This window comes from Acipenser ruthenus, chromosome 28 (assembly GCF_902713425.1).
Source record: "Acipenser ruthenus chromosome 28, fAciRut3.2 maternal haplotype, whole genome shotgun sequence".
NCBI lineage: Eukaryota > Metazoa > Chordata > Actinopteri > Acipenseriformes > Acipenseridae > Acipenser > Acipenser ruthenus.
The window spans coordinates 25,426,929-25,437,658 of NC_081216.1; the positions used below are offsets into that span (position 1 = coordinate 25,426,929).

Consider the following 10,730-nt stretch of genomic DNA (forward strand, 5'->3'; position numbering starts at 1 on the left):
AAATCCCACCTCAGCCACTGACTCATTGTGTGACCCTGAGCAAGTCACTTAACCTCCTTGTGCTCTGTCTTTCGGGTGAGACGTAATTGTAAGTGACTCTGCAGCTGATGCATAGTTCACACACCCTAGTCTCTGTAAGTCGCCTTGGATAAAGGCGTCTGCTAAATAATAATAATAATAATCAGGACATTAAATAAATCAAAGTGTATGGTGCAGTCATACATTTAATTTAAGAATTAAACATAAACATTTTGCAACAGATAATATGCATGTATTTATTACACTGTAATGTGTATTGTAGTATTCTAATGTCTACCTTGTTTTCTCAACAAACAATTGTATAAAATGAATACATGTAGGCCTAATTCTTCTGCCCGCTCTAGAAGGCCTAGGAGCAATCTATTCTAACAGTGTATAGAAAGTTTTAACATTAACACTGTATTGAGCAAAACCAACCTTCTATTAGTCTAGTTTAGCTTCATCCCCTGGGATACGAGTTGTGGGACACATAAAGGAATTGGGTTTTGTTATTTGTTTGTCAAATCCGTAGGTTTACTAATATAACATTTATTAAAGTGTAACATTTCACACAACACGTTACACGCGGGTTCACGTCGTTTGTATTTACGTAAAGGTTACAACAAAACAACAAAACAATAACAACTTTTAACGTTCACAGGGGGAAAAAAAGAGCACAGGTGCACTGTAAACCAATGCAAGATATGTTAAATAAGTTGTATTATTATTATTATTATTATTATTATTATTATTATTATTATTATTATTATTATTATTATTATTATTATGTATTTCTTAGCAGACGCCCTTACCCAGGGCGACTTACAGTTGTATACAAAAAATACAGATCAAGAATTACAGTACAATTAAGATACAAAACAGAATTCAGTCCTTATAGGCTACTTTACAATTACACTGCGATGTATATTCTCAGAGGAGTGAAATACACACTAAAATGTACGTATTCAATGTACGTGTGTGTACAAAATTTAAAAAATAATACCTGCAACTAACTTTAAAAGTTAAACACTTCATGAGGCATTAAAGAGAACGTTCTTACTGGAGCCTGGTTTGGTGCTTAGCGAGGAAATCACAGAACAGGTGCTTTCAAATCAAGACAGACTGAAACGATTTGTTCAAAAAGAGATATGGAATCTCCTTTCATTGAAAAGGAGCTCTGTGTTTAATGCAAAGATAATATCGATTTAATGCTTGTCATGGATTCTTATTGCATTGTTAATCTTTTTAATGTTCCACAATCCTCGGATTTAACTCTAAAACAGGTGCAGCTGGTCTGGAGACATTAACCATCAGAAAAAAAAAACAGAAAGCAAGAATAGACTCTGAACCCTAAACCAGGACGTTAACAAAGGTGGTGGCTTTCTGGGAGCTACCCTTTCCAAACTAGTCTGTATAACAACCTTATTCTATGCGTCTCCTTGCAATAACAGCCCAAAGCTAAAGCAACGGGATGAATTGTTTGCTATGCTATACACAATAATTTGGGTGAAGACATTTTGTTAAAACAGAGTATTATTTACGATTCATGGAGCAGCATAGTGACAGACTATATAAAAAATCTAAAGAAATAATATAATCCACTAGAATTGCATAATATTTGCAACAGGTATAGGACCCCTGAACACACCTAGCCTATATCTCTTCCTGGGATTACAGACTGCTAGTTTATTAGTGTAAATATTCCAGCTGCACTTCAAAACTGAAACACGCAGGAGATATGATATGAAGTATTATATAATCGTAGAAAGACTAGTTGAGGACTATTCAAAACCATCAAAACGGAATTAAAGAAAAAAAAATGTTGGTCAGAAGTGTTCTTATCGACTTTCTTACAATTAAGTGAAGCACACCGCTAGATGTAAAACAACTAACACAGTCGGTGAATTGCTTCGTATAGTTTCATGTGCAAATTAAAACATGTGTGTGCACATATGACTAATGTATAGCCTTGGAATCTATACGAAACATGCTGTGCGCTATATGTAACTCTTTTCTTGCAATGGAGAAAAAAAAAAACAGTTAACCACCTGTCAGGCTATGAGCACAATAAAGCTGCCCAAAAAGAGCTTTTCATGCATGGGTAATATATTTGTTCAGTCATTCACTTAATGAAGCTGATAAATGTGATGCAAAACAATGGTCAAGTTAATCTATTTAGTAAAATGTTTGGAGACGCTGCGGCTGTGTTAAGGACGGTAGTGTTTTCATTTAAATGCGCCCATCTCCCCTCTTAGGTGGCCGCGATATTCTATGTGGATATAATTTCTTATAAATGTGCCTTTAATGGGTTTAATTCATCATTGCCAGCTGTTTTGCGCTATTTGGGAAAACAAACGTGGCAAGCTTGGAAAGCTAGTTGAAATTAGTTTCGGTCACTGGGGCTAAGCTATATTTCCTGCAAACCATCTGCTAGATTGGCACAAAAGAAGGATTTTCGTGCAAAATAAAGGAATAAAAAGCTTTGAACGTTTTAACTGTTACTTTTTATGCAGCGAAATTGTGACGGTGTTGTGTTAGGTGATGATATGACTATCACGGCTTTAGAGGCAAGGTCCAGTCAAAATAGTCCGGTATAAACCCAACACAGGCTATTGCAGTTTAATAACACCTAATACTGCTGGGGTTGGGATACTTTACACACGCTTAAGTCTATTTGCTTTGTTTTTGGTTGGTTGATTGGTTGGTTCTTGAATGCTAGATATATGCGAATCTTTGCGAAATGCGTTGGTAATTAATTAATGATGATAGAGACGAATAAAACACACACAAGACATTCATTATACAAGCTTTTTTGATTGACATCAAATAAGCTTCGTCTTCTTATCGTGGAAATTTTGTCTTGCAAAAGTAAAACTGACCGTTTCATGTAAAACCAAATGTTATGCATTAGTATTTATTTTATTAGTTGGAGAGTCGATGCAGCAGATTCGGTTTCCCACAGCATATATATGATTAAATATAGTTTCATATAAACTGGGAATAAATAATTTAAATGAATTCTTGATTATAAGTTAGAAGGTCGTGTTGCACACCGATTAAAAGCAGTCATCATCGTTTTCATTTAGTATTGGCCTTTCAGAATTGATTGAATACGATACCTGACTAATCAGATCATAAGAGGGTTCCTGCTGAAAACTGACATACGAATGGGCCATATCTTCCAATCTAAAGGCATGGCTTATTTAATTTAGTAAGGTCAAGAAATAAACTCACACTTTATGTAATAAAACCTGTAACAAATTTGGTAAGACATAATAATAATAATAATAATAATAATAATAATAATAATAATAATAATAATAATAATAATAATAATAATAATAATAATAATATATTTGAAATGTTGACCCGTGCTAGACCAGATGACAAACAGTAAATGATTTAAATAAGCATTATATGGTGACATATCCCACATGTTGGTGTAAAAAAAAGTGGAAAGAAAAAATAAAAGATTTCTTCCTATAGGATTTACATGTGACAACCAACCCCGGTCTCCCCTACCTTTTAAAAATATGTCAAATCCCTAATTAGTGTATGAACTACTTCAATATTTTTTTTCCTCCATCGCAATGATATGCAAACAAACAAAACAGCCATTTTCTTGGCAAATAAGTTCAAATTCTATTCCCGTTTCTCCCAGGCGCTGTAAAGATGCCTATTTGATTCCGAGCGCCTGCCAGACAATTTCATGGAGATTTATCTTGACTGGCTTTACTTGTGAAACACACGCAGGGCTAAAAACATTTCTCTTCCCTCAACTTTTTTTTTTTAAACTGGACACAAAGAAGATGAGTTGACTTTTAAGAAATACATTTGAAGATAACCACTTTCAAATGAATGGTCATGAGAACAAAACTGAACGGGTATTGGTCAAACACCGTTAGTCACAGGTCTTAGGCCTGGGCTTCAGAAAAAGAAAACGTCCAAGGAGATCATCAAAAATAAAACCTTTTGTCAATTTTTTTTGCATATTATCTATTTGTTTCTTTATGTATGCTCATCATTTTGTTCATCTCTTTGGTTATTCGATAAATGCTACGGCATACCACAAGAAACCCGGCCAACGTATGTCTCAGCATGAGTCCGACCCAGCCCGCACACAATGGAACTCTCCTTCAAACCAAAGACATCAGCAGCAGGGGGTCCAAAAAATTGCCCAATTTATATGTATAAAGAGAGTAAATCATCCTAATAGAGATCATAATGACTAAAACTAAATAACCCAACATCTGCATGTTGTTAAAGCCACCCTGGACCCAATCAAGCATACGTTTGTATCTGGTATATGATTAACTTAAGTCAAAAGCCGTGGATTTTAGGTACACCGGTGCCACATTGATGCTTACAATGATTATACAAAAGTAAGTACTTGTTGATGGGTTTATATATATATGTGTGTGTTTTTTCTTTTTTCTTTTTGGATTATGTATTTGCTGTGATTTTGGATAATCTCGTATCACTGTAGTCATTGTTTTATATGTCGTATGATTTTACCCTTCTAGAAGAATAAAGGTGTTTGCGATGGGGGGCGACATAACAGGAACGCTGAACCCTTCGCAAGGCTTTTAATGCTAGTAAATGTGCATTCATCGAGTCCCTAATTTGAGTTTAATATGAGGTTTACCAGACTTTTTTTTTTTTTTTTTTTTTTTTTTACAAATGTGATATAAATCACAGATGCACTTTTATTCAATGGTTAAAGCAGCGAAGTGGGGATAATGAACAAAAACCGTCCAGAAATAAAGCTGGCTAATAAGATTTTTCAGAAAGCTTTGTGTTGAATAAAAAGAAAGAAAAACAGCTGAAGGTGACAGTTAGTTCATGGTTAATAGGATAAAACCCGCATGGCTAGGGCTGCACACTTCTCATTGCAAATGTTCCGCGGAGCCAGGGAAATGAATGGGAACTTTTCAAACCTAGAATATTTAACACATCTGTTCAAGCATTCTGTGACGAGCGATCCGTTTAATATTCCATAATCGAGAAAAGATCCATAGTAAAACAAAAAGTCTCACTAAAACAATTGTTCCACCGTTGCTTAAAACAAACGAACAAAACATAAATAAAAACGAAATATGCTTTATTTATGTAGCCCTATTTATTTAAAGATGCATTTTATTCAAAAGATAACAAACAAATAATCAAAACACTATTTCACTTGGTCGATTAATATGCAGACAGTAAAAATGATGGGTTTATATGTTGATCGTTTTCCTAGAACATTATCGTCCAGATTTATTTAGGTTTTTCTTCACACCAAAAAGCACTGGTTACCATGTTCGTGAAAAGTAAATAAAGACAATTGTTAATTTTACAACTATTACCAAGTAACGTAGATACAATTTTACATTATTATTTGTTTTGTTAAGATTAACAATTACATTTTACTTAATAAAAAAAAAGTGCAAATTGCATCATTAATAATATGGTCCAATATGTTAGTTTGTTTTAAAATATTTTAAATGTATTCAATTTGTTTCATACAAGTTACTAATCAAACAAATGTGATAAATAAGCAAGTTATTATTAAAAGTAAAACTGTTTTAAAAAACATGTTTGTTTAGTTTTGAATCCAAATAGTTATGCCACCCAGATACACCTTCAATCATTTGGACCCACCACCTTTTCAATAGCCTGCAGCTTTTTTATATGAATACTTATTGATCTATTTTGCAAACACAACGGGGGGGCTCAAATACATTTAGAAGATTCTTTTAATAATTCCCTTATTCAGCAGGCAAAATGACATTTGAAACTTTTAAAATAGGCTTTTAATGAGCCTATATGTGCTGAGTCCAAACAAAACCCGGCTGAGATTCTTTACAGCGACGTATTCCAAAGAGGCGGTCAGTATGCAAAATTGATGACTACACCGTCTTTGTTAAAGGGACATTGTCTATTGCTTGCTTATGAAGTCTAATCCAATCATAAATTGCACCCTTGGACCAATCAGAGAGCACAGATCCGGCGCTGAAAGAAACTCATGTGGAGAACTTTGTTGAACCTTATTGTTCGAGCTGTCACTTTTGAAAGGGCTTAGCTAAGCAGTCCACTATAAAACCCTCCATCCAGTAATACGGGCCAGTAGAGAACTACCAGGCTTTCTAGTTGGATCCTAACTGAAGAAACCTGCTAAAGAATATTTTTAAAAAAAGGTATATTACGGACTTCTTCACTACCCCGGAAGGTGTTACAATGATGTTCCCCAGTGTCATTGCGCCTTCGGCGATGTATTCAAGCCTCCTGCGGCCAGCACCAACTCTGACACTGCCTCAGTCTTTGCAATCTGCGTTTGGCAGCCATTCCAGCTTTTTAGTAGAGGATCTACTAAGGATCAGCCGGCCTGCCAGCTATCTCCACCGGACTGTCCATTCGCCAAACATGTCTCTGCCAACCTCAGGAGCCACCACGCTAAACACAGCGTCAGCTGATCACGTCATCACCTCCACCACCGTGTCACGAGGAACCTGCTCTCCACAGACGTCACTCTCCACGAATAACAGCCCCAATTACCTGAAGTTTGGAGTTAATGCCATACTGGCGCCATCTACGAGAAACGGTAAGATGTTCACATATTGATGTTTTATATCAACGTTGTAGATAGGCTTCTGTCACGTGTGTTAAAAGTAAAATGTTTGCTTAAACGTGCCATAACGGTAGCTACACGGCTCCTATCTGGTTGTTTTACAAAAGCTTATAAAAATCGAAATAGAAAAAGTCTTAAAGCATGTAATAAGTACACACAATTAGTGTAAGCATTATCAAAACCTGTTTTGGTAATATGCAAATATGTTCATCTTTCCATTTAGCTTTCTAGCATTGTTGATTAATAAGACCGATTAAATATGTGTACAAGTGAAATGAGTGCAAGCAGTAATGTTTTAACTCGTCGTTTTTATGTTTCCTGTGTCTTAACCTGCATATCCTTTTATTTACAGAGTCCTCCCTTCCTTTGATTCACAGCATTCACCCAAAGGCTTACCCATTCCCGTATTTTGACGGATCATTCCACCCTTTCATCAGATCCTCCTATTTCCCAGGTAGGCCTCTTGCTTTTTCCCTCTTTTTTTGGTGGTAGACCTCCAGGGATTTCTCCGTTTCACGCATATTCTAGTACTGCTTAGCCAATCCGGGGGGTGGATAGGCTCTCAGAGGTTGGGAGCAGTACAACGCTCAGGAATCAGTCTCGCCAATTTGATGCCCTATTTAGCACACGCAGTGACTGCTGACATTTTGCACCGTTTCCCTAATCTACAAATTAGCAGGAATTGACATGGTCCAAATTTGAGGCGGGTCCCTTCTCACAGAAAAACTGTTGGTTTCTCTTCACGGCCCGGTTTTCCCACAGAGCAACTGCACTTAGCCACTGATTGCTAACAAAAGTTTCAGCACCATGACCAATTGGTCAGCTCCCTGTGGGCAGCCACACACAGACCTTGCACTGACTTTACCGTGCTCCTGATAGGCATTTACCAGCCATGGGCTAATTTCCCATTAAGGGCTATTCAGTGTTTCAATATTTTCACAAGACCACATAGAGCGCCGTGCGTGTATGTGGGAAGTCCAGGCCTCTTCGCTGTCGAATTTGAATATTGTGTAAAACGGTTGCATTATTTCAAATAAAAAAGAATGTATTTGTATAACGCCAACATAAATATACATTGGAAAATCACAAAAAACAGGAGGAATAGAGGGCATTGAAATACTATAGTTGTATGTTTTTTTTTTTTTAAATGTATTACGTACTCTATAAACCGGACTATATCAAATTATCCCTGTTGCAAATATTGTGGTGTTGTGGTGGGTTTGATATTTTAAGGAAAAAGACACTTACAAATACAAATGATGGCTATTTGCTGTAATGTAACCGTTTAAAAACTATGAAAACGTCACGACACAAATAGACCTTCTAACGTCGCCATATCATGCAATTCATTCACGCTAATGAGAATAGAATGTGCTTCTTTTCTTAGCAATGTGAATGCCTCAACAAAACAACTTGAGCTTAATGAATAGCCTTTCGTGTTCATTTAATGAAAATGATTTGGGGGCAGAAATAGGCTTCCGTCATCAGTATTCTCCCAATGATCCTGGCATGCAGTTGTGTTTAGTTTGAAAGGCAATGATCCTGGCATGCAGTTGTGTTTAGTTTGAAAGTGTAAATCTCTTTTGTAACAATAATATATGGCTTTAGCTGTCTGTCCTCAGTCTTTTTCTGTTAGTTCATTACTACACAATTACCGTTCACGCTTCATTAGGACCTCTATCTTTCATTGGCATTTTCTTAAAGGATACTCCCCCTTTTTACCATATCAATGCCGTTGAGAACCAAGCAATGTGCTAATTAGCTGTTTCGTGCCATTTCATTCAAATTGAGTGCTATTTAATGACCTTTTTCACAAAACGCATTCAATATTGACGTTTTAAAGAAAAAATATTTGAGGGGATTATTTTTTTTTTTTTAACAAAATATGTATAGTCGAAGGAGTTCAAACGATTTCGCCCTTTTCTGAACTAGTGTGTGATTCTTTAGTGAGATATATTTTTTAAACACTTTAGACAACATTCTTTCTGTTCTGTTTTACAGCTTCGTCGTCAGTGGTTCCCGTACCAGGCACATTCTCCTGGCCGCTCGCAGCCAGAGGAAAGCCGAGAAGGGGGATGCTTCGTAGGGCTGTGTTTTCTGACGTACAGCGCAAAGCCCTGGAAAAAATGTTTCAAAAACAAAAATACATCAGCAAACCCGACAGGAAGAAACTAGCTGCAAAACTTGGACTTAAAGACTCACAGGTAAATGTCTTCCTAATCCCTTAAAAAAAATCTAACTGTATAAAAACTAACTAATAATAAGGAATCTTCGCCAATTATCTTGTGTGACGAATTCAGTCAACGACACCGTATACTTTCTTAAATACATTTTCTCATATATATATATATTTTTAATCAACAGGTGAAAATTTGGTTCCAAAACAGAAGAATGAAGTGGAGGAATTCCAAAGAAAGGGAGCTGCTTTCTTCCGGCGGGTGCAGGGAACAGACCTTACCCACCAAAATGAATCCCCACCCTGACCTCAGCGACGTCGGCAGAAAATCCTCCGAGGAAGAGGAGCCGTTCTGCAGAGACACTCCCCACGCTGCATTCTGCCAGTCCCTCTCGCAGCACAAAGTCCTCGACAGCGTCGATACACATTTATCATCACCTTCACACTCAAGCAAACACTCTGACTTCTCAGAATCAGAGGACGAGGAAATAACAGTTTCGTAATAATGATACAAAATAAATAAATATATGTTTTATATAAAGATGACTTTATACAATGTTTGAAAGTGATTATAAAATCAAAGTAATGGTATCCCGATAGGAGCACATGTTATTATGCAATCAGCTGAACAGACTCTTACTTTCCATTTCTTATACAGATATGAACATTTTAACGCGGTACAATGTATTTTTAAAAGCAGGTGGCTTTAACGGTGTATTGGATTCCACCCCGTGCAGAACCATAGACTCGGCCATTGTGTTTGGTTGCTGTTAGTTTTTAAAGACAGAGAATTTGAAATGTATTTGAATATATCTGTCTACTCCAAACCCCAATTTGTGTATTAACCCCCGTAATAACTTTCCACGTATCGAGATTTTAGTTATTTAAAGGGATATGCTTCTTTGAATCGACTTGCTGTGTTTGCACAGCGTTTATGAGCTGTACACTATTTTGTACAAATATTCTGTTGTATGGAAATGTTATATCAAGAGTATTATGAATGACTACACATACAGTTTTTTTCCCTTAGATTTCATATTTGAAAACTGTCTTTAACTAAATGTAGACGTTCAATGTATAACTTATAAAGAAATATATTTTGTATGCTTCTGTGTATAGAAGTTAAATGTGTATATATTTTAAATGTTTTGTACAAACACCAAATAAAACGTAGAAGACGTAAAACAAAGTCATACGAAATGACGAAAGTGTCATTATTCAGGATTGAATCCATGTATAATATTTTGTGTGATCGTTTTATATATAGATATATATAAATTACATCTGACTCCATATTGTCTTTACGAGTGACTCGTCAATACGGGCTCTATATAAAGTGATGGCAAGTTGAAATCAAATACGCCAAAAATAAATCAATTTTGGTGCAAAACAAACGTTTTGTTTTTTGGACTTATTCTAATTAACAGTGGTGGTTGTAATAAAGATTACATCTGCAAAATGTCATTTAACATCCGAACTAACAATAAGGAAACTTTGAATAGATCTATACGATTTATATTTAAAGCGCACGTTCTATTCGCTGACTCATTAGTACAGCAGCATCCTTATTAGTTATAGGTACGCTAATAACACTCCATTCACAGCAATTAACTTAATTAACTAATCAAGTATACTTGTTACAGCTTTGTTAAAACCTAACTTTTTAGTAGCCTGCTCATTGGGTAGTCTTATTTGTGTTAACGGCTGGTCGCAGTGCCCATTTGTTTTTGTTCGAGCAGTTTCAGTGGACGTCAATAATAAGACCGTCCAGTCTTCCCGCACAGTGCAATAAAAGCAGTTCATTACACTCCCACTGTCGCCGACCTCAAATATGGCACTATATGTTGAAGAAAATGTGACACGTCTCATTTCTCTTCTGCGACTAACCTACAGAAAACGTAGACTGATAGCACTGCAGCCTACAGAAAA

The 10,730-nt window shown here is 36.1% G+C and overlaps 1 protein-coding gene across 1 annotated transcript; it reads left to right on the forward strand.

Moving 5' to 3' along the window:
• The first annotated feature begins 5,570 nt into the window (after positions 1-5,570).
• On the forward strand, positions 5,571-10,139 carry LOC117434592 (homeobox protein DBX1-B-like). The gene is made up of 4 exons (XM_034057177.3): positions 5,571-6,598; positions 6,978-7,079; positions 8,627-8,829; positions 8,990-10,139. Exons 1-4 carry the CDS (start codon positions 6,235-6,237, stop codon positions 9,302-9,304), a joined length of 984 nt encoding a protein of 327 aa, XP_033913068.2. The 5' UTR covers positions 5,571-6,234; the 3' UTR covers positions 9,305-10,139.
• Positions 10,140-10,730: the final 591 nt, after the last annotated feature.

Bases quoted from the DNA above. Each gene is read 5' to 3' on its own strand.
- LOC117434592 (XM_034057177.3), top strand. From the start codon at position 6,235: ATGATGTTCCCCAGTGTCATTGCGCCTTCGGCGATGTATTCAAGCCTC. The intron at 6,599-6,977 runs GTAAGATGTTCA...TTTTATTTACAG, and splicing joins GGCGCCATCTACGAGAAACG to AGTCCTCCCTTCCTTTGATT. The intron at 8,830-8,989 runs GTAAATGTCTTC...TTTAATCAACAG, and splicing joins TTGGACTTAAAGACTCACAG to GTGAAAATTTGGTTCCAAAA.